We start from the raw sequence: 24,164 nt of genomic DNA on the forward strand, positions 1-24,164 counted from the left end.
GCCTCACGCGCCCACGATGAATGGGGGGGGCTTTGGCCGAAGAACCTCCGATGCCAAAGTTAGAATTTAGAGAGAAAGAGTGTTTAGAGAATTTTGGAATTTTTGCCAAAGTGTTGGAATTTGCTTTTTTGGTGAGAATGAGAGTATATTTATAGGGATAGGAGGTGGCTAGGGTTTTTTGGGTTTAATTTAGGTTTAATTAGGAGTTACAAAATTGATTATTTGTATAAATGGGATAATAAAATGGAGAAAAGTGAAAAAGGTTAGGAAAAGGGAAGTGGATTAGGTTTTGAATGGGGATAGCCGGCCATGTGGTGTTTTTGGGTTGAATTGGATGTGTTTTGTGGTTATTTGGATATAATGGATGGTTTAATTGACAATTAATGGGTTAATTAGGCAATAAACCAATTAATTAGCCAATTAACATAATTTAAAAGGAATGTGTTTGGGAATTACCTTTGTTTGTACCATACTTGACCAATCCCGAAACTACAGAGCACCGGCCAACGCTATACTGTCAAGGACCCAGAAGAGTTCCCCTCCGACCAGGAGGCCAATCACTACTCGACACGTGTCAAGATTAGAAGCCAATCAGAACGCAGCACGTGTCAACATCAAGAACCAATCATAACATGACACATGTCAATGTGACAAAGCTACAAGTTTTTCTATAAATAGGGGTCATTCCCCCACAATATTGCCTAATGCCATTTGTGTTAAATCATTCACAAGAACTCACTAAATTGAGAGCTTGATCCTTTGTACTTGTGTAAGCCCTTCACTACTAATAAGAACTCCTCTACTCCGTGGACGTAGCCAATCTGGGTGAACCACGTACATCCTGTGTTTGCTTCTCTATCTCTATTCATTTACGTACTTATCCTCACTAGTGACCGAAGCAACCAAGCGAAGGTCACAAAACCTGACACTTTCTGTTGTACCAAAGTCTTCGCTGATTTTGTGCATCAACATTTGGCGCCGTCTGTGGGAACGACACTTATTCCTACTCTCTTCAGCTGTGTCAAGCTGGTTTCTATCATTCGTACACTTTCTTTTGACCAGGCATCCCTCTCCAACATGGGAAGCGAAGGAAGCCACAGCACACAGAATGACACCCCCCTTGCACATAGTGCGAAGCAACGAAAGAAGGAAGGAAAACGAGTTCTTCTTCAAGCTAAAGTCGATGAGTTGGAAGCTCAGAACAACAAGATAGCAATGAGGAATGAGGTCCTCCAGGAGCAATATGAGAAGCTCTTCGAGACACTTCACGAAGCTAGGCAAGCTCAGACACGCGAGCTTGTTGCCCCCGTGGAAGTCAACCATCAACTGGGTGCCCTCCAGCATGGAGGGTCACATGCATTCGACATAGATATCCCTGATAGGGAACAAATTACCCCTCGATTTGATAATCAACATGAGGCTTCTCTTAACCCGGTTGCTTCGACCCGAACCATGAGAAGCGGAGGGAGACACCTCTTTGCTGAAGGGGCAGAAGGATCGAAAGCCGTCTTTCGCGATTGTCGGGATTTCCTGAAGCAACGTCGAGAGAATTCCATCCATATAAGCTCAAAGATCAATGACCCAAGGATTTCTGAGAGACTCGGTCCCCTGCCACGGCCCGAGCCGGCCACCAACTTGGGGAATGGGCAACAAGTCCTAGAAAGACATGAGGGTACAGGGGACTCAGAGGTGTTTCGACAGACATACCCTGGAAGCCAGTACAGCGAGTCCAGGGAAAAATCACATGCCCTTGATCAAACCTTCCTAATTCCAAGAGGAGATGGAGATTTACGAAAGAAAGCTCCAGTGGCACATAACTCCGCTCAGGACCCCCTTGTCCTACAACTTCTTGAGGAAGTAAACAAGTTGAAGGCTGAACGTCAGGCTGAAATACCTGACTGGAACCAACCCAGGCCTGGCCCTCTTACAAGGAGGATCCTCAACACCCCCCTTCAAGCAAAGACAAAGCAGAAGCTTGGCTTGCAACTTTATACTGGGAAAGAGGACCCGATTGAGCACCTTAACCTCTTTGAGTCCACCATGGCATACCGGATGCACACCGACGAAGAGCGATGTCTTCTCTTCCCCTCCACCCTCTCTGGCGGAGCTCTAAATTGGTATTGTCGTCTTACACCTGAGACGGTAGACTCATTTGAGGAATTGAGGAAACTATTTGTTTCCCAACACATTTTCCAAACCGATCGCTTGCACTCTGCAGATGACTTGTACACTATCCGCCAGAAGCCAGACGAGTCATTACGTATGTATGCTGGCCGCTTCAGCCATGAATACTCCCGGTGTGCCGAGGCAGACGACAAGACTGCCCTCAAAGCCTTCACGGCAGGCCTACGTGATTGTTTCTTTAAATACATGATCAATGCCAATACTTGGAAGACTTACTCTGAGGTGATGGCGCAGGCTTATAACCATGCCTCCGCCGAGGCAAAGACATATCAGGAGAAACCCCCTACAACCATCCTTTATCAACAAGTGGGGGGTGGAAGCCAGACTCACCTAAATGAGAAGACCTCGACTTCCCAAACAGCAGTGGCACCTCCCCATGCCTTGCATAATGCTTCACCGAATCAACAGGCATATCAATTTCAAGGCAAGAGGAAGGATTTCCATCCTCACCACTCTTCTTTCAGTAAAAAGAGTAAGGGACACTATCCCGATAACCAAGGGTATCGCCACAATAACGCTCGCCCCCAGGCAGTCAATGCAGTGGGTCAAACCCGCGTCAAGATACCCCCTACCCCAAGGTATGAGACATACACGCCCTTGAATGCCACATGCGCGGCCATTTACCCCAGCATAGCTCACCTGATACCAAAGCCAAAGCCGAGGCACCCAGATTACACGCCCCCGAATAACGCGGGCATGTTTTGTTGCTACCATGAGCATAACGGCCATGATAGCGAGAAATGTATCATCCTCCGTGATCGTATTGAAGCTTTGGCACGAGAAGGAAAAATTGATCAATTCCTTCTTCACCCTCAAAGGGATAACCGTAACCAACGCCAGGTGAATGTCATATATTCCATAAGTGGCGGCACACCCATATCTGAATCTTCCAATAGGGCCATGAAAAACAGTGAACGAAGTCTGAGGCCTGGTCACCAAGTGTTTCACGTGGAAGACATCAGGGGAGGGAAGTATCAAAAACCTAACTGGGATCCGATATGTTTCTACCCTGAGGAAGAAAGAGGCATCATCTACCCTCATAACGACCCATTGATCGTGGAGGCTCACATAGCCAACTTTGATGTTCGACGAATCCTCGTAGACACGGGGGCTTCGGTCAATATCATGTTTGCCGAAGCTTTCAGGGCACTCAGTGTAGCTGAACACTTGCTCGATCGCTCGATTTCTCCTCTGATAAGCTTCTCCGGTGATATCGTGCAACCCTTAGGGAGCATACATTTACCCTTTACTATTGGTACATGCCCTTACACGGCTACCATTACCACTAACTTCCTAGTGGTTGACTGCCCAATGGCATACAATGTCATCTTTGGGCGCACAGGCATCAATGATCTCAAGGCTATGGTATCCACGCATATGCTGTTGATGAAATTTCCAACCCCCCATGGCAACGGCTACATCAGAGGAGATCAGCTTAGTGCACGATCATGTTACAACACTTCAGTTAAGCAACAACACTTGCCCGGACCCAAGGAAACCCTGTCTGTACATGACCAAGTCACAAAGACCAGCCTAGATGAAGCGAACTTGGATCTTCCTGATAGCAACAATCAACCCGATGATCCTCGAGATGACTCTTTCACCCAGCAAGCCCAACCTGCTGAAGAGTTGGAGAAGGTACCTATCTCAAGAGATTATCCAGATCGCATGGTGAAGATTGGCACCACATTGTCATCACCCCTTCGGTTAGCATTGATATCTTTTTTGAAAGAGAACACTGAAGTCTTCGCCTGGTCATACGAGGACATGCCAGGCATCTCTCCCGATGTCATCTGTCATCGTTTGAGTATTGACCCCAAGATCAAGCCGGTGAGACAGAAGCGAAGATCTTATGACGCTGAACGATACGAGGCAATGAAAGCAGAAGTTGAAAAACTCAAAGGCATAGGCTTTGTCCGCGAAGTCAATTACCCGACATGGGTAGCAAATGTGGTCCTTGTTAAGAAAAATCCGACCAAAGAAAGTCTTTTGCTTCAAAAGGTCTTGTGGAGAATGTGTGTTGACTACACCGACCTAAACAAAGGGTGTCCGAAAGATAGCTTCCCTTTTCCTCTTATTGACAGACTTATAGACTCTACGGCCGGGTGTGAACTCCTGAGCTTCATGGATGCTTACTCAGGATACAACCAAATCCTCATGAACCCTTCGGATCAAGAACACACAGCCTTCACTACCGACAGAGGACTATACTGCTATAAAGTCATGCCTTTCGGCCTAAAGAATGCAGGAGCGACTTATCAGAGACTAGTCAACTCAATGTTCGCCGAGCAGATTGGGAAGAGCATGGAAGTTTACGTTGATGATATGTTAGTCAAGAGCAAACATGCTGACCAACACATCACCAACCTATCTGAAACTTTCACTATTTTGAAGAGGTATCGAATGAGGTTAAACCCCAACAAATGTGCCTTCGGCGTAGGCTCTGGCAAATTCTTAGGTTTCATGATTAGCCAACGAGGCATTGAAGCTAATCCCGAGAAGATCAAAGCAATCCTCGACATGAAGGAACCGGTAACTTCAAAGGACATCCAGAGCCTTACTAGCAAGGTGGCAGCCTTAACCAGGTTCATTTCTAAGGCCACAGACAAATGTGCTCCCTTTTTTAAAGCACTTAAGGGAAGTAGGAAGTACATTACATGGACTGATGAATGTGCCGAGGCATTCAAAAACCTCAAGGACTACATGAGTAAAGCCCCTCTACTCTCCAAGCCCGAGGTAGGAGACATTCTCATTATCTACCTATCGGTATCAGCTTCAGCCGTAAGTTCCGTTCTCATTCGAAAGGATGGGAATATTGAGCGACCTGTCTACTACGCTAGCAAAGCCTTACAAGATGCGGAGACACGGTACTCTAACATTGAGAAATTGGCTCTGGCATTGGTCATGTCTGCTCGAAAACTCCGCCCTTACTTCCAAGCGCACTCCATCATCGTGCTTACCAATTATCCTCTTCGACAGATACTCCAAAGTCCTGACACTTCAGGGCGAATGATCAAATGGGCAATAGCATTGGGTGAGTTTGACATCTCCTACCAACCAAAGCCAGCTGAGAAGGGCCAAGCAGTGGCAGACTTCATTGCCGACTTCACATATCCGGTTGACATTGCTTCTACACCTGAAGCAGTGGCTTCATTACCCCCGGAAGCTCAGAAGATAGAACCAACAACCCCAGCATGGAGTCTGTATGTTGATGGCTCATCCAACCAACAGGGCTGTGGAGCGGGACTAGTCTTGACTACACCCGACAAAGTAGCAATGGAGTATGCTCTTCGTTTCAAATTCAAGGCATCAAATAATGAGGCCGAGTATGAAGCCCTTCTAGCAGGATTACGTTTGGCCAAACACCTCGGGGTTAAACAAATTGATATTTTCAGTGACTCCCAATTGGTGGTCAACCAGGTTACCAACAACTTTGATGCTAAGGACAGCTCCATGGCAGCATATCTTGCGCAAACACAACTTTTGCTCAAGCACTTCCACTACCAGATCACCCAAGTTCCTCGAGCGGCAAACAGTCATGCAGACGCCCTGGTTCGCCTCGCCTCGGCTGTGGAAGACAAGATTGGAAGAAAAATTCATGTCGAACTGTTGGCAACACCAAGCACCATGGCCGCAGAAGTATGCAACTTACAACAGGGGGATAGTTGGATCACCCCGATCTATAATTTCCTTGCTCATGGCACCCTCCCAAATGATAAAGTCCAGGCTAAGCAAATTCGATACAAGTCTACCCGCTACCTGATCATCAATGATCAACTCTATAAGCGAGGTTTTAGCCTGCCATACTTAAGGTGTCTTACGCCTGCCGAGGCGGAAATCGTCCTTCGGGAAATACATGAGGGAGTCTGTGGAGATCATGCTGGATCTCGGTCCCTAGCACACAAGACTTTTCGCCAAGGATATTACTGGCCAACACTCCACCAGGATGCCATCAAAGTATCCCGCTCATGTGACAAATGTCAACGATATGCAACTATTCCTCATTCCCCTCCAGAGCCTCTTACTCCTATGATCAGCCCTTGGCCCTTCGCCCAGTGGGGACTTGATTTGATCGGCCCAATGCCGGCAGGGAAAGGCAAAGTCTGTTACGCAGTCGTTGCAGTGGACTACTTCACAAAGTGGGCCGAAGTAGAACCCTTGGCAACCATTACTGAGGCAAAGATAGAAGACTTCGTGTGGAAGAACATCCTTTGTAGATTCGGCATTCCCAATGCGATAGTCACTGACAATGGGCGACAGTTTGACAACAAGAAGTTCAGGTTGTTCTGCTCTAAGTTCAACATCAACTTATGCTTTGCCTCTCCAGCTCATCCCCAGTCTAATGGACAAGTTGAGGCCATCAACAAAATAATCAAGCGCACTTTGAAAACCAGCTTGGACAAAGCTAAAGGCTGTTGGCCAGAATTTGTACCCCAAGTTCTTTGGTCATATCGCACTTCATATCGGACTTCAACAGGAGAAACTCCATTCTCACTTGCCTTTGGCACAGAGGCGGTTGTCCCTGTTGAGCTCGAGCAAGCAACATTCCGAGTCCAGAACTACATTCAAAGTGAAAATGACAAACAACTCACCCTCAACTTGGATTTAGTCGAGGAACACAGAAACCAAGCTCACTTGAGGAATGTCGCCTACAAGCAGCGCATCTCCAACTATTATGACTCTAGGGTCAAGCCTCGTTCTTTCAAAATAGGAGACTGGGTCTTAAAGAAAAGATTACTCTGCGACAGAGTCCCGAGTGAAGGCACACTTAGTCCAAACTGGGATGGACCGTATGAAGTCATTGGCATCAGTTGCCCTGGCTCTTACACACTTAGAAGCTCCGATGGCAAGACCCTTGGCCATCCATGGAACGCTGATCACTTGAAGTACTACTACAAATAGACTCACGATGTACAAGTGTTGAGCTATAGCCGTTCGGCATCCTATGTAATGAAGGCCATTTGGCAATGAATTCAATAAAGAGGTAATTTAGCCAACTCAGCCCTCACTCTTTTACATTCTTAGCAATGGAACACTCAAGTGTTGAAACCTCAAAGCAGATATATCCAACACGAAACAAAATCTAAGTATGTGTCGACAAGACTATACAAAGAAAGGAACAACCAAACAAGGGCTTATATCCAAACAATAGATCTATTCATACATAGCCAAACATGCATTAATAATAGTGCAAACACTCATAAACACCTAAAATCCAAAACTCTCAAGCTTATAACATGGGCACATGTTATACACACATCAGACTACTACATCCAGAATACATGCAGATAGTAAAGACACTGCTATTCATTCTCATCTGAAGCCGAACCCCTGGCAGTATCACTCCGCGTCCTACCATCATCCTCTGCATCCCCAAGACCCTCTTCACCATGCTGAGTCTGTGCATCAGCACTACCTTCATTATCAGACTCATCTTCGCTGCTAGGATCAACAGCAAGGACAAATGTCTCGCCCTTTCGATGATGCTCATCTATATCTTCGTGGTATTTTCGAAGAATGCTCCCATCATCATAACGATCAAGGACGGCCATCCATTTCCTTTTTTCAAAGCGAGTTTCTTGAGCACAGTGGGGTTTAATAGCAAGATGAAAGGTCGAAGAACTTAAGTATTCTTGCACAGCAGCCTCCCTTTCAGTTGGAATGCTCTTCTCCAGTTCAGAAATCTCAACTAAGGCACCATCCAATTCTCCCCTAACCTTGGATACCTCCAAGGTAGCCACCTCTAACTGTTTTTTAGTTGCCTCAAACAATTTCTTAAGCCTTAGGTTCTCACCATTTCGCCTTTTCAAGCTCTCCATGGTTTCGTCCTTCAGTTGGAGAGCCTGAGTCAAAAGTCCCTTATTCCTTCGGGCCTCGTCCACAAGCTGCTTATTCTCCTTCAGTTTTGCCTTGTACCGCTCAACCTCTTGCAGTCTGTCGTGATACTCGGCCATGACCTGCATGGCAAGACGATCATCACTACCTAAATAATGATAATAAAGAGGAAAAAGTAAGGAAATGACAAAGTAACACTCACATATGAAGACAGCTTCAACATCCGGTCGCAATCCGATTCATCCTTAGCTAAGGGCTCTCCGAGCTCATCGAAGGCGAATCGACGCCCTGCCAAGCAATTGTTGATATCCCCAAAATCCTTTGGCCGCGTGGCAATCCTCAAGTCCTTCCACGGGACACTGCCAGCTCTTTCCTTGCCTTTCCCCTCATGGCGGGAACCGGGATCATTTTCCTGGACAGTGTGCTCCATAGTAAGAGGAGGAGGCAACAGTCGGTTCCCTTCTCCTACAACTACGGCAGCAGCATTTTCAACGGCCTCGACTCCAGTCTTCCTAAAGGCAGGCCCCTTAAGGACCCCATCTTGGGACTTAGGTCTAACGGATGGTTCCCCTCGGAACTTATGAATTTTCTTATGCGGTAGGATGTCTTCCGAAGGAACTAACACTGGTGCTCTCCTTTTATGGGTGCTAGTCCCTGTTTTCTTGCTTACCTTCTCCACTGCATAAGGAAAATCAAAATAAGAAATACAACTTTCCAAATAAAGTAAGGAATTGAGCTAAGTTTACATGAAGGATACAACTTACTCGATCGTCCCTGGCTCTCGGAAACTAAGGGTTGGAAACCGTACCGACGAAATAAGGGTCGTAGCTTGCTTAAGTGTCTATCCTCTTTGGGCACCCTCAACACCTTCTCTATGTCAGATAGCTCCTGCCCAAACAGTTGGATGGTGCCCCGCGTCACTACATGAAACAAAGTGTTAGAAGCAAGAAAAGACCACAACAAATAGCAAATAGTACGAACGGTTGATACGTTACAACCTACAGTCTGGAAGTGAGTAAGCACACGTCGCTCAGGCGTGACACCCTTATCATACTCCCAATCATTATACAGAAAGCACCAACGGTTTTTCCATGTGTAGTATGCCTTTTTCTTACCATACACAATACGCTCTCTCTCACTCCGACATGCACACTCGGCATAACCAGTGCATGATTTTGCTGGGCGCATCTTGTAACAGTAACGCCACTGATGGAAGGAAGGCTCACACAACCCACACTCCATCCAAATGATATAAAATCCAATCAAAGTATCCCAGAAACCAGGATTGAGTTGCCCAGGTGCATATCCGATCAAAGATAACATCTTTTGCAACCACGGATGTAAAGGTAGTCTCACCCCTAAAGTCAGTAATATCTGGGTGTAGAACATAACATGACCCTGGGGAGGCTCAGAAGGCCATTCTTCATCATGTACCAAGCGTATCCCTACACTACGAGGGATATTACATGACTGCCTTAGCGCCTCAACCTGCTTCTCATTATTTAACAAGTTATTCTTTAGATGGTCTGCTGTGAACTCAGAGCGAACTATGGGTATGACATCAAAAACAACCCCCTCACCCAACGCCATGGAGGAAGAACTAGCAATAGCTAAAGTTCGACGGTTGGGAAGATCATCCAATGTTTCTCTAGTACAGGACTCTAACAAAGACCCTGAAGACTCCGACATTGCAGACTCAGACTTAGAGCTAAAGCTAGAAGAGCCCTCATCACTAGAACTTCCAGGCTCTGACATCTACAATAAGAAGAAACAAATTCTATCACTACATGCATGATCAAAACATAAGGAAGTTCCTATATTACCCACATGAAGATGGTGCAAAGTGATGCCGGAACCCTTCTCAATCAGAAAGCAATCCGTCTTCCACAGTCACTACAAAACAAGCAAATGAAGACCGTGTCAAGCGCCCAAAAAAAAAAAAAAAAAAAAAAAAAACAGCTTCATCTACAAAGCTTCACCATCAAAGCTTCACCTACAAAAGCTTCACCCACAAAGCTTCACCTAAAAAGCTTCACCCACAAAGCTTCACCCAAAAAACTTCACCCGAAAAGCTTCACTTAAAAAAGCTTCACCTACACAGCTTCACCTAAAAAAGCTTCACCTAGAAAGCTCCCTCTACATACTTTCACCATCAAAGCTTCACCTAGAAAGCTTCATCTACAAAGCTTCACCATCAAAGCTTCACCTACAAAAGCTTCACCCACAAAGCTTCACCTAAAAAGCTTCACCCACAAAGCTTCACCCAAAAAACTTCACCCGAAAAGCTTCACTTAAAAAAGCTTCACCTAAAAAAGCTTCACCTAGAAAGCTCCCTCTACATACTTTCACCATCAAAGCTTCACCATCAAAGCTTCACCTAGAAAGCTTCAACACAAAACCTTGCTCCAAATAAACAAATTTTGTTCACAAAACCCAAGATGCCCTTGAACTTGTACAAAAACACTTGGGTAAACATAAACATTTTTTGTTTTACACCCACAAGGGCCCAAAATTTTCCTTCTTATTTGTTCACTTATATATGTTCCCAAACATATTATGATAGATCAAATAATAATTCAAAGTCCAAAATTTAGTTATGGACAAAAATACAAGCAATTCACCAGTACTGAAGTTGCTACAAAAACTGGAATCTTCCCCAGCCTAGAAATCCAACGAAGCTTCGCCTCCTTTTCTCTATCAAATTTTTGCAGCTGCTGCTTTTCTCCAATGGAGCTGAATTTTGGACACCCTCTAGTTCTTGAGCAGATGAACAACTTTCAAGAAGGAACCATTTCTGTTTGAGCCACGGAAATTAAAGTGTTGAAGCTCCAAGCATGACAGTCGGATTCTTGCAGATTTCGAAGCTGCTGTGATGTTTCGAAGATCTGGAAATATTTAACCATTAGTTCATTCTGAATTTTTGATATGTTATGAAAGAGACGATGAGGAACAACTTCAATGAAGAAAGCATGCTGATCTGAACAATCGAAAATGGAGTTTCGAAGCTCACAACAAATCTGACGGGTTGACAGAAAAAGAATAACCAGTCATTCATCATACCTGAATTTCTTGAGTTATACAGCTCCGAGGGATCTCAATTTTGGATATGTTGTAGTTCACAAGTTAAGGAACAACTTCGATGAAGAAAGTATGTTGATCTAAGCAAGAGAAAATGGAGTTTTTGAAGCTCACAACAGGTCTGACGTGTTGACAGACAAATGATGAACAATCACTCGTCGTACCTGAATTTCTAGAGTTGTACTGATCTGATGGCTCTCCAATTTGGATATGTTGTAGTTAAGGAATTAAAGAACAACTTTCATGAAGGCAACTTTGTGATTCGAGCTACAGATGATGGTCTTATATTGAAAACCAATTCAGGGTGTTAGGGGAAATGAAAAACAATTCCACCAAAGAAACATCATTATGATGTTTCATCATTATGGTGTTTTCATCATTATGATGCTTTCATCATTGTGATGCTTCCATCATTGTGATGCTTCCATTATGATTGTAATGCACCAACGGTTACACCCTCTATCATAGCAGTATGTGTGTGTATCTCCCTATAGTCATCCTGTGCAAGACTATCGTAGTCAGATGGCTTTCCATAAAACAGCTACCAACCGTTACACCTTCTGCAATTCCACTTATTCGGGCCTAGCAACCTTCATAAACAAAATATATGAAGAAAAATTCCGGGGCTACCACTTAGAAAACAAAAGAATGAAGTTTTGGTACTTACGACATGGACTATTAGCAAGACACCTCATTCGTCCACTCCCACGACTAGAGACTTGGGGGACTCCCACCATATGCTACTACGCCTTGGTACTCAAAAGTTCGTGACTACTCAGTGACTTGGATTTTTCAAGTCTCCAACCGAGAAGTTTTCCTCACTCGGGAAATTAAGGGAACACTACCTCAAACTACATGCTTCACTCACAAAGCTTCAACAATACAGGTTTCAACAAAAGCAAAAATTCAAAGAACTTTATGAAGAAGGCTTTGGTGTATTTAACACAATATGTTGAAATGAAGCAAAGCTTATTTATTAATATTTTCGATAAGCCACAAATATGTATATATACATGAGTCAAAATAAACAAACAAAAGGAAGCCTTCACAAAGGTTGCTTAGGGGAAGTCTCAGCAGTCGGTAGAGCCCCAGAAAGAGAAAGCACCGGAGGGTGGTTATCCGGAGCCTCAGTACTTGACAAAACCCCAGAAGGAGGAGGCATTGGAGGTTCATCATTTGAAGCTTCATTACCAGGTACAGCCCCAGAGGACGAAGGCAATAAATGCCTTTGGAACAAACCCACAAACCGCTGATGATCAAGTAAAACCTTACCATCAGATTCCTTCATCTGGTCAAGCTTCCTCTTCATGTTTGTAGCATAGTCATGGGCGAGCCGGTGCAACTGCTTATTCTCATGCTTGAGCCCTCTAATCTCCTGTTTGAGACTCATCACTTCAGCAGCCAATGATTCAACTTGGCGGGTTCTAGCAAATAGGCGTTGGGCCATATTAGACACAGAACCTGCACACTGAACACTAAGAGCCAGAGAGTCCTTAACAGCCAACTCATCAGACCGTTTGGAAAGTAGTCTGTTATCTTTGGGAGTGAGAAGGTTCCTGGCCACCACTGCAGCGGTCATATCATTCTTCATCACAGAATCCCCAACGGTAAGAGGACCAGTAGGGGATATGAAGGATGGGCGCCATATGTTGTCTGGAGAAGGCGTGGCTGTCTCTTCTCCAAGGTTCAAGTCAAAACGACGGTCGGAGGGTCCAGACATTTTCAAATGTGTTGAAGAAGGAAGAGGTCAGACAAATCAAGATCTTAGAAGTGCAAGAAATGAGCTTCTACTGGTAGAGATTCAAGTGTGCTGTGGAACTTAATGCCAGCCTCTATAAAAATCTGCACTCGACGGAGCTTCAAAAATCGAAGAGGCGTTTACTTTCTCAAAAGCTGGGCTGCTCAGAGACCACGAGGGCCGATCTTAGAAATCGAAGAGGCGTTTGCTTTCTCAAAAGCTGGGCTGCTCAGAGACCACGAGGGCCGATCTCAGAAATCGAAGAAGCACCTGCTTTTGCAGCCTCGTCAGCACCTGTCACATGCACAATCAGCTTTGCGGAAATTACGGGCAATCTGTCGAAGATTTCTGGTGAAGTAGAAAGCACGTGAATCTTACTGTTCAATCACCGCTCTCCATATGCACCATCAACTCCTCGGGTACCACATATAACTTTGTCAAAGATCTCTGACAAAGTTTAGGCACGAGAATTTCGAAGTTCCAGCTACCCTACTATTACCCATAAGGGTAAAGGAACAGCACCACTGCTTGACAACTGGAAAGTCCCTATGTGTGTCGACCTCCGTGTTTTGCGGCAAGACAAGTTGGCAAGAACGTCCAACCTTTACTCACATTCGAGAAAAGACTCTCAACATAATTACTTTCTCAAAAACCGGAGCAGCACCGCTTTCCGAATCTCGAGAGTCAGATCCTCGACGGGATTGCTTGTTCGAAAACCGAAGAGGCACAACTCTCAGAACTTCGAGAGCCAGATTTCCTTAGATAAAGCTTGTCTGTAATCTTCACACGTAATATCAGCTTTCCAGATACCACATACCACTTTTTCAAAGTGCTCTGACAAAATTAAAACACGTGAAGCTGGCAGCTCCCACTACATTGCTGTGACCAAGAAGGGTAAAGGAATAGCATTACTACTTGTTATTGGGAAATCCCTATATACATTGACCTCCCTCCTCAACGGACAGGCAAACCTGCAAAAATGCTCAACCCTTTCTCGCATTCGAAAAGGCACCCTCAACATAACCTCTCGAAATACTCAGCTTTATTTCCCCCCGATAATACCTCAGCAAATAAGCCACACCAAGAACAAGAGTATCTCATATCATCAGGGTCGAAAGCAAGAGTATCCCATATCATGCTTTCTCCCTGTCTTTGTCTTTGTCCTTGTCCACACCTGCAGGACAAGGAGAAAGAGAGCAGTCAGTCGGAACCTGAAATCAAACCTCCAATTTGGAACTGACTGCCTGGAGCCTTTGCCTGGTTGCTTACTTAGCATTGCTCTCGAGTACTCATCCTCAACTGCTGTCAAGGTCACGAATTCCACCGGCAAATACCTCATGACAGTTGATCAGATATTGGCTCTTTACACTGAAGCTGCCAAGCGTGGATGAGTCACTATGAAGGAATGTTCTGAAGGACCATTTAAATGCAAAGGTTGCACACCACTTCTGCCATGCAAAAGATTGAAGCAGAAGGTTCAACGGTGAGCTGAAACAGATCACTACAGCACGACACATTTCCATACCACATTCATTATTCCGTCAACAGCAAAAGTATCCCATATCATCAAGGTCGAACGTACTCTAGATTTGATGGACTTGTTTTGACCCTCAAATTTTTTAGTCGGCCTTATACTCTGAAGGGCACCAGAAAACCCTCCAGCACAGTTCAAGAATAAGCCTGTGGAAAGTTACTTCTTCAAAAGCAAAAGTATCTCATATCATCTCTTATTCATTTGCTTCTCCTTATCCTGGCAGTTGAATGAGAGACAAGGAGAATGAGAACAATCAACCGGAAGCCGACGTCAAACCTCTGATCCTGGGTTGCTTACTTGGAAGTTTGACTGCTTACCTTGTCTGTCACCTCTTTCGGCAGATCTCCTAGCTCGGCGACTTGGGGGACTCCTACTATAGGGTTTGTATCACACTTGACTAAGCCCGAAACTACAACTAAGCTTCAAGTGAAATTGATACATTACCTTGTGCGTCAACATCAGCTAAATACACCATTCCCGGATGGAGGAAAAGTACTTCCAGAGAAGGGCAGATGAAGATCAGACCACACTTCGGTACTTAGAAGTTTCGTGATTACTCAAGGGATTGGATCTTGCAAGTCCCCAACCGAGGAATTTCCCTCACTCGGGAACTTAGGGGAGCACTGTTTGTACCATACTTGACCAATCCCGAAACTACCGAGCACCGGCCAACGCTATACTGTCAAGGACCCAGAAGAGTTCCCCTCCGACCAGGAGGCCAATCACTACTCGACACGTGTCAAGATTAGAAGCCAATCAGAGCGCAGCACGTGTCAACATCAAGAACCAATCATAACATGACACATGTCAATGTGACAAAGCTACAAGTTTTTCTATAAATAGGGGTCATTCCCCCACAATATTGCCTAATGCCATTTGTGTTAAATCATTCACAAGAACTCACTAAATTGAGAGCTTGATCCTTTGTACTTGTGTAAGCCCTTCACTACTAATAAGAACTCCTCTACTCCGTGGACGTAGCCAATCTGGGTGAACCACGTACATCCTGTGTTTGCTTCTCTGTCTCTATTCATTTACATACTTATCCTCACTAGTGACCGAAGCAACCAAGCGAAGGTCACAAAACCTGACACTTTCTGTTGTACCAAAGTCTTCGCTGATTTTGTGCATCAACAACCTTGTAGAAAGGATTTGATGAGATGGACTTTGAATTGTTACCTATTTTGGGCACTTCTGTCTTGGTTGAAAGAGGGTTGCCCGATGCTTGCGCGTAGGAACCTCGTTGTACTGCAAGGGTATTTTTGTCCTTTTTGTCCAAAAATCCACGTGTCGCCTTGAGAATATTTTTGGCTCCACAGGTATAGAGAGAGGAGGGCAGACAATCCATCTCCCATCAATACCTAGGCAATTTCGTTCTTGTTTTCATGGATTAATACTTAGATAATAAATTGTTTCCTGAAAAGTACGTCTATCATATTTTTCATATGACGTTTGTATTATCTTTCTAATCAAGATGCGATTCATTTGTTCAAATGAGCCCTACTTTTCTTAAACAAATGGTATAAATATGATATAAAAAATGTAATAAATGTAACATTACTCGTCAAACCAATTGTCGCGTCTCCTTTACAAGAAATTGTAGCATTACTCATTATTTTAAGTTCTTTTATCGCTGAAGGCTTATAAAATAAACCAAATCGAGCTAATTTTCTACTCGATGCACAACCACTCAATTCGAAGACAATATCAATTTAGGCGCAATCTCTCATCCAGCATATCTACTACCAATACTTAGTAGTGGCCTGTTAAACAAACAATCATTTGACCTACTTCCATCCAAGGCTAAGGAGATTTTAGGGGTAAACACATATATATTTATTTTATATAACTGAAGCTTGTTAACTATAATATTATTTAATAATGCACAATATTCTGCAACAATCTTCTGTTTGTTGCAGTTTTATTAGATTAAGAATGTGATTGTGTAAATCCTAGTAGATCTAGGAATATCTCTTATATTCCTATTAGGAGTTGATTACCTATTAAGAGTTGTAATCCTAAAAGGGTAAGGATTTTACATATCCTTCTACTATAATAAAGGCACAATGGGGTGAAATAGAACACACCCACAATTACACATCTCTCTCTTCTCTCTCTATGCCGCACCCTCTCTCTTTCTAGCTTCCATAATTGTTCAATAAATTATGTCTACAACACGTTATCAGCACGCTCTTGACGCTGCGCTAAAGAGAGTTTGATTTTCAATCAGGGGAGTATTACATTTTAATCATCTTTTTATGATTAATTTATTATTTTATTGAATTGATCTATATGATATTGATTCAATTTAATTTTACTTTGTTGAACGTCACACAACGCATTAGAGATGCAATTCCGGCTTTCCGAGAAGGATCTTCTACAAATTCAAAGGCTTTTGTTGTTTTTTGCCAATCAGGTACGCTTAAAATAAAGGAAGATATTTGAAACGACCATGAAGCAAGAAAACATTCCCCATGATGCATGAACCCCTTATATTTATATTTTCCTTTACATATATATATATATATATATATATATATATATATATATATATTGTTTCATGGATTACGCAATTATATTTGCTATGTGGAATATGTGAGTCAAAGTATATTCATAAATTAGAAGCAAATCTAGGGTTTGTAAAACCCTAACAATTTCGAAGAAATAAAAGGGGGAAATTGGACACCACAACACCACCACCGTTGGCAAACTCGTTGGCTTAAAGCCCAACTGACCATCACAGTAACCATGCCTCGGCTTGGGGTCAATCTCGATAGGGCCTGAAGCCCTGCGCCCACCAAAGTCATTCTAGCTCGACTGCTAGCAAGCCTTTGTGATTGCTGGGACTTCTTGTTGCCCCGACCAGCAGCCATTCCACCAGCCTAGTTGGCTAGGTCCTTTCCCACAACCCATGCCTTAGTTAGCCAGCCCATAGGGTTGGGCTTAGTCCTCGCGTGCACAAACCTGCAGGCTAGCACTTCAATGGGCCTGACCCTGCCCTCATTCGGCCCAAACCAGAAACCCAGCTGCAATTGTGGTTTCTCTTATACCCATAGGCCTCTGGGCCTACCTCTGCTGCTGGGCTCATGTCATTTGGCCCGTGGCCTGAAGCCACTCCATGAGCTGCTATTGCAACCATACCTGTGCCCTTTGCTCACGGCACCCAGCCCAATTTTTGGGCTATGGTATTTTTGACCCAACGCTATTATTTTAGCAATATTTTGCTTCTACGATCGACCTTGTTTAGTCCCAGTCTATTGAATTAATTAAAAGTGACATCCAGTCCATTAATCTGATAATAAATCTAAAATTATTGACCTAAAATCACTTTTGGACATTAACGATTCAATAATTGAGTGCCTTTGAAACTCGAAGTTTTCATAAAACAATACATTCATGAAAACCCGACGTTTTTCATGAAAACCATGTCTTAGAACTCAAATGTTCTAACTTTGATGCTTATCGATGATTCATTCACATAGCACCAATCATAATCTTGTTCCCTCCAAATTTAATGGATTGTCGAACCGTCACAAGTTAGATTTCCCTTATTTGGACGTTTCTAATATAAACCACTTTATGTGGGGTACAAGACATTGCCTGAAGGACACCATGATTACGTCCATGAATGAGTACAATTCTGAAGTTTATAAATCCAATCGAATTTTGACTAGAGAATACTTTTCTCGTCCTTTCATGTTTCTAACTCACTCCTAAAGCAGCAGTGTAGAAAGCGGAATTCTACCAAATTCTTCAATCTGATTACTACCACAAACGTGAGAGAATGACATAGACTCAGTTCGACTGAAGTCTACCAAATGGCTCGACCCAATTCGGTCACAGCCTACTGAACAATGGTGCCCTACTTCAACGGAGGTGCACCAAACGGTGCTGCTCTACTTCGCCAGAGACTTACCAAACAGACCTTTCCAGCTTCGGCAAGAACTTACCGAATCCATTTCAGGGTCTATCTCTCTCACGATCCAATTTCGAGTTTGTTTTTACAACATATAGTAGAATCAGGGCATGCCAAGGTGTGACATCATGCTTGGAGCATGATCCTTAACACCTAAGACCTAAAAACTTCAAGAATAGGGGAAAATATTCTCGAACCTTAACCCGCATAATGTACTTTTGTCTTGATAGAATAGATCATTGGTTATGCACCTGTTCGTGCCCTTACCAATGTCGTTGATGGGTACCATTCTCGTAGCCAATCTGTGAGACTAATTTTGCTCCACCAAACATTGGTGGAAAAGCAGAATTTTGACATGGATGACCTTGGTGGCCAAATCCCTTTAGTAAACCATTTACTTTATGAACATTTTTTTCATGTTCTTAGGTTCAAGTTTGGTGTATGTTTTACTTATGGATAATCTTATTGATATTATCCTCGAATACGAGTTAATTGAATCATGTTTCTTGTATACATGTGATCAAATTCAATTTGTGATTAGGTAGGAATGTGGGAAAGTTAGTTTTTTTTATGAATGCAATACTACGCACACTAACTTTACACCAAAATCACATCTCTAACAAGAACTTCAGCTCTATCCAACCTAATTAAGAGTATTGGCACGCTCCTCGTTATACGAATGGTACCGAATTACCATTTAAGAGACCTTAAATTCTCCATGTCGTTGAATTCTAAGGATATTTGAACACTGATCATAAATGAAACCACCGAAGAAAATAGAGTGAAATATCTTTGCACCACCTCCAAAAATGAGCATGCAGCTTTAATTTGGGGCCAGTAGGTTGTCTTCCAACTGGGAACACATCACATGTGGTTAGCCTAGAGCCTAGTGATTGAGCTGTTTACTTGTTTTGGCATAACCATTTGGGACACTTAGGTCAAACAATGATGCTACAATGCATCTCCTTACCCTAAGTAAGGATCTTATGTCTACAAGCACACTTTGCCAAGCCTGCTCATTAAGGAAATTGATTTTCTATATCATTCCTAGCAAAGATACGAAATCACCCCATTTTCACCGTGGATTCAAAGGAATATATGTGGTCTAATCCAACCAAAATGCGGACCATATAAATACTTATGGTTTTGGTTCATGAATTGACAAACTGGTCACATGTTTGTCCACACACATTGCTGCTAAACCTCCAAGCCGATTAAGGGTTCACCACCCTACTTATCCCATAAAGTCTGGGAGACTGGATATGCTGGAGAGTTTATATCGACGGTTTTCAATAAAGTATAACATGTATTTTGGGTTTATAATTGAACATCAAATTCTCATATTCATCCTAAATAGCTTCGTGTAGCGATCATAAAGCGCAATTTAAATGATCGCCCGAATTTTGGTAAACGTACCAAGTTTTCGGTTTCTGCCTAGGGCTATGCAATCTTGTACACAATTATGTTGGTCCACCTTAAGGCCCATTGCCACCCAACTTATATGACGTTACAATTGGTTACTATGTATGAACTTGACGTTTTTCGTATTTATGCATTTGGGTGTGCATTCCATGTGCCAAGTTGTGTCGCTGCAACATACCAACATGGGTCCTTAAAGAAGGATGTGAATCTTTGTCAATCATGATTCTCCTTCACACAAGCTCTCTTAGAGCCCTTACACGTAATCTCTTTACTGCTCATTTGTGGGTTGTCATTTTAAGGAAACAGTATTTCCGCCATTAGGGGGAGATAAGAACGTCAACATTCTTGTATAATGGTGTGAAGTTGCATGGACGTTGCCCACTTGTCTCATTTCTATCCCTATACTGCACAAGTGTGATAAGCAAGTATGATGAATTCTAGCTTTCATAATGTTGCTTCAGACGCATTCCCCTGATCTAGCTAAAGTGACGAGATCATATACCAGCTGCAAACATGCCTGCAAAGATAGACGTACTTAATGGAAGTCGAGTCAACATTTTTGGAGGGTGTGCCGCCTCTATTGGACAGTTTAGATGCCCTTGTTGGACAGTCTGGTACACTAGCGGATAGCCAATCAATCTGTCTTAGCTTGGAGCATGACATATCACTCAGTTCGTAGGATTCACTTGCCTGGAAAAAAAAAGACACGGCATAACAATGAATCTAAAAGCAATCGCTTTCTCAAATCATTTCCATCTTATGAGATTAATTCGGATTACTCCCGAGACTTGAAGTTCTTGGTCCAGTATATTAGTTTGGATGAGCCAAATGGAATTGATCTCGTAAATGAAAAGCGATGATATTGAACCGTGTTCTGTTGATTAAGTGACAACGTAGAACTGATTAGACAACCGAAATTGCAATCTAGGTTAAATTCCTTACCAAAGTGTGTTTTGGACCTATCGTTCCTACACTGCCCAAGGTAACCCTGTTATGTTACAAGTGGGAAATGAAGCATTATGAAATGAATGAAATAATGCTATATGATGCACGCCTTACGAAACAAGGTTTCTCTCAAACATCTTGTGATTGATAGCAGCATTATGAAACGTGGTTAATGTTTTCTCCATGGGGATATAGATACAGAGATTGACATTTAAGTTCCTGAAGAATTACATGGACTGGTTCAAATAGTTCCAAAACCACAGAACACCCTATTAACTTGTTTGAGGCATTCACTTACAATCCGATGGATGTGGTATACCCGTCTAAGTGATTATTTGATCAGTCATGGATATGAATTATGCCCTTGCGAGTTAAACTATGAAGTCTTATTCCAAATTGCTAGAGTTACAGTTTATGTCGTTGACATACATCTCACTAAGACTATGGAAGAGCTTAAGAAAACTGTCTCGCACCTGAAGATGGAATTTGAGATAAAGGATATTAGGAAAACTCATTTATGCCTTAACCTGAAGTTCAAGCGTTGTTTTGACGGTACCTTAGTCTACCAGCCGAACTACACCTCGAATGTGTTACCTTTGAGTATACCTATGATCGTCCATATGTTATATGCAAATGAGACCCTTGAAGAGGTTATGGAATCCGAAATTCCATATCTAAAGGTCAACTTTGCGTTTTGTTGTACTTAGCTAATTGTATTAGACAGGATATCTCATTCGCTCTTGATCTATTGGTAATGATGCAGCACTGCGCCTACATGTAACTACTGAATTGGTATTAAAGACGTACCCTGAAGGTTCTACGAATTTGGGTAAATCAAATCCCAATGCATCTTGAGTGGATCCAACCTCCATGATCCTCATAATGATGATTGCCTTGTTTGTTATGCTGACTGGTTACTTATCAGACACGCACAAGGCAAAATCCTCGAATGGTTATATCTTTACTGTTAGGGATATCGTAATATCTTGGAGGTCCACGATATGACCTTAGTTGCGAAATCTTCGAATCGTTCCAAGACTCACCTCACTTCATTACGCCACAAGCGAGACATGGGTAGGAGTTATTGTTGAGCATATTCAAAGTACTTGTTGTTTTCATCCATCATTGAGTCCCAACGACGATCCATGAAGACTATGCCGCATGTATCCACCTGACCAACACATGATACATCAACAAAGTCAATGCCAAGACATATTGCGTCTACATCAATATCAGCAAAGCACCAAGACATTAAAGTCATGCAAGCCAATCCCAGACAAACTTGCCGACCTCTACACGACGTCACTGCCGAAGTTAATCTTTCAGAAGTTTGTCTGAAGAATTGGTATGCCTAACTATTCATATGCAATGGTTGCAGTTCTCATTTAGAAGCTATGTCAAACTCATGAGGAGTATCCAGAAGTATACTCACCTAATCTTAATGTATTTTTTTTCTTCGTACGCTTAGGTGCATTTTTTCCACTGGGTTTTTGCTACCTAACTAGGTTTTAATGAGGCACCCATCCTAAGCTGATCATACCCTTGTGAGCTCTTCTACTTGCGTCCAGAAGACATATAGTTCTGACTTAATACAACTTCTCACTTTTCTCCTTAGCTTATGAGTTTTTCTCCCACCTTGGGTTTTACCATAGCGAGGTTTTGTGAGTTTTACTTTTTATGCATTCTTCCGTTGATTTGAGGATCGCATTCGCTCATTGCTCCGACGACTTCATCAACTATACTTTCTTTATCACTGAAGACTTCATGTGCGATTTTGTTACACCACACCCCCCCCCCCCCAATTATATGTATAATTTCGTTTTTCCCCAAAAATTAATGGAATTAACTATTAAACCCTTAGCTTTTCACCCCAATCAGGATCTGAAAATGGGTTTGTCTACATCCTCAAACTGCCACATGGTAGCACCCCAACACTCCTCACTTTTCACTCTCTTTCTCTCTCCCCCACCCTGTGACCTTCTTCCAAGTCAACTTAGTCAAAGGCAGGGCAATTGCTGAGAAACCTTGAATAAATTTTCGATAATAGCCAGTCAGACCTAGAAAACTCCTCACTTCCGTAACATTGTTAGATCTCACATCGCCCAGGGGAGTGATCCTCTATGCATTAAATGTACATGCCCACCTCCAAATAGAACGAGGCCTTTTGGGAGCTCATTGGCTTCGAGTTCCGTAGGGACTCCGAAGTTAAGCGAGAATGGGCCAGAGCAATTCCCAGGATGGGTGACCCACTGGAAGTTCTGCTCGTGTGAGTTCCCAGAAAAAAATCATGAGGGTATGGTCGGGGACCCAAAGTGGACAATATCGTGCTACAATGGAAGCGAAGCATGGGAAGTGGTGGAGCCCGGGTCGAGATGTGACACGTTTACTTGAGTATTTACACACTCATGGGGTAGTGTTGCAGTCCTATTAAATTAGGAATGTGATTGTGTAAATCCTAGTAGATCTAGGAATATCTCTTATATTCCTATTAGGAGTTGATTACCTATTAAGAGTTGTAATTCTAAAAGGGTAAGGATTTTACCTATCCTACTACTATAAATAAGGGCACAATGAGGTGAAATATAACACAGCCACAATTACGCATCTCCCTCTTACCTCTCTATGCCGAACACTCTCTCTTTATGGCCTCCATAATTGTTCAGTAAATTATGTCTACAACACTTTTATACATTTACAAGTAATGATGGGAAGGTAGGAATCAAATTTGGAACCTCGAGTTTAAAAGTAAATGTTCTTAGCCTCTTATTAAAATTAAAACTTTTTTTATACACAATAATATATATTTACACAAGGAGTGAGAGAATAAATTGGATGCAAACCTGTTATTACCGAAATTCAAACAAGTGAAGATGAATACCACTAAATTGTAGTACTAAGTGGTTGCCAAAATTAAACCTTACATGCTCACCATTTGGCTTTTTCGATTTGAAGATTTTCAATTTTTTTATATGAAGATATATTTACACTAAGGGGGTAGAAGAAAATTTTGGATCAATTTATTTATGACATCCAAACCTAAAATCTGTCACTAATATCACTACACTATAATATTAACTTATGTAAAATTCACCTTTTAGGTACATATACACGTATTTGGAGACTTTGGATCTACTGGGCAATCAAAAGTATTTATTATTCCGTAGCTACTGTTGCAATCCTATTAGAATAGGACTGTGATTGTATAAATCCTAATATATCTTGAAATATCTCTTATATTCCTATTAGGAGTTGATTACCTATTAAATGTTGTAATCCTAAAGGGAAAGGTTTTTACCTATTTTACTACTATAAATAAAGGCACAATGGGGTGGAATAGAACACACCCACAATCACACATCTCTCTCTTTCTCTCTATGTGCTGCACCCCCTCTCTCTGTATGGCCTCTTTAATTGTTCAGTAAATTATGTCTACAACAACTACTAATTTATTTTAGGGGCATTTATCTCTTACATGACAGCCTGAATGGTTTTGCCAATCCAATTTAGGTCCT

The 24,164-nt window shown here is 42.6% G+C and overlaps 2 protein-coding genes across 2 annotated transcripts; both read right to left on the minus strand.

Annotated features, from left to right (window-relative positions):
- Positions 1–7,294: 7,294 nt before the first annotated feature.
- On the minus strand, positions 7,295–8,468 carry LOC139188167 (uncharacterized). The gene is made up of 2 exons (XM_070805335.1): positions 8,222–8,468; positions 7,295–8,141 (listed from the first exon to the last, which is right to left on the minus strand). Exons 1-2 carry the CDS (start codon positions 8,447–8,449, stop codon positions 7,488–7,490), a joined length of 882 nt encoding a protein of 293 aa, XP_070661436.1. The 5' UTR covers positions 8,450–8,468; the 3' UTR covers positions 7,295–7,487.
- Positions 8,469–10,757: 2,289 nt separating this feature from the next.
- Positions 10,758–14,956, minus strand: LOC139188168 (uncharacterized). The gene is made up of 2 exons (XM_070805336.1): positions 11,080–14,956; positions 10,758–10,904 (listed from the first exon to the last, which is right to left on the minus strand). The coding sequence occupies exon 1, from the start codon at positions 12,815–12,817 to the stop codon at positions 12,143–12,145; it is 675 nt and encodes a 224-aa protein (XP_070661437.1). The 5' UTR covers positions 12,818–14,956; the 3' UTR covers positions 10,758–10,904; positions 11,080–12,142.
- Positions 14,957–24,164: the final 9,208 nt, after the last annotated feature.

This window comes from Malus domestica, chromosome 09, assembly GCF_042453785.1.
Source record: "Malus domestica chromosome 09, GDT2T_hap1".
In the NCBI taxonomy this organism is placed as follows: Eukaryota; Viridiplantae; Streptophyta; class Magnoliopsida; order Rosales; family Rosaceae; genus Malus; species Malus domestica.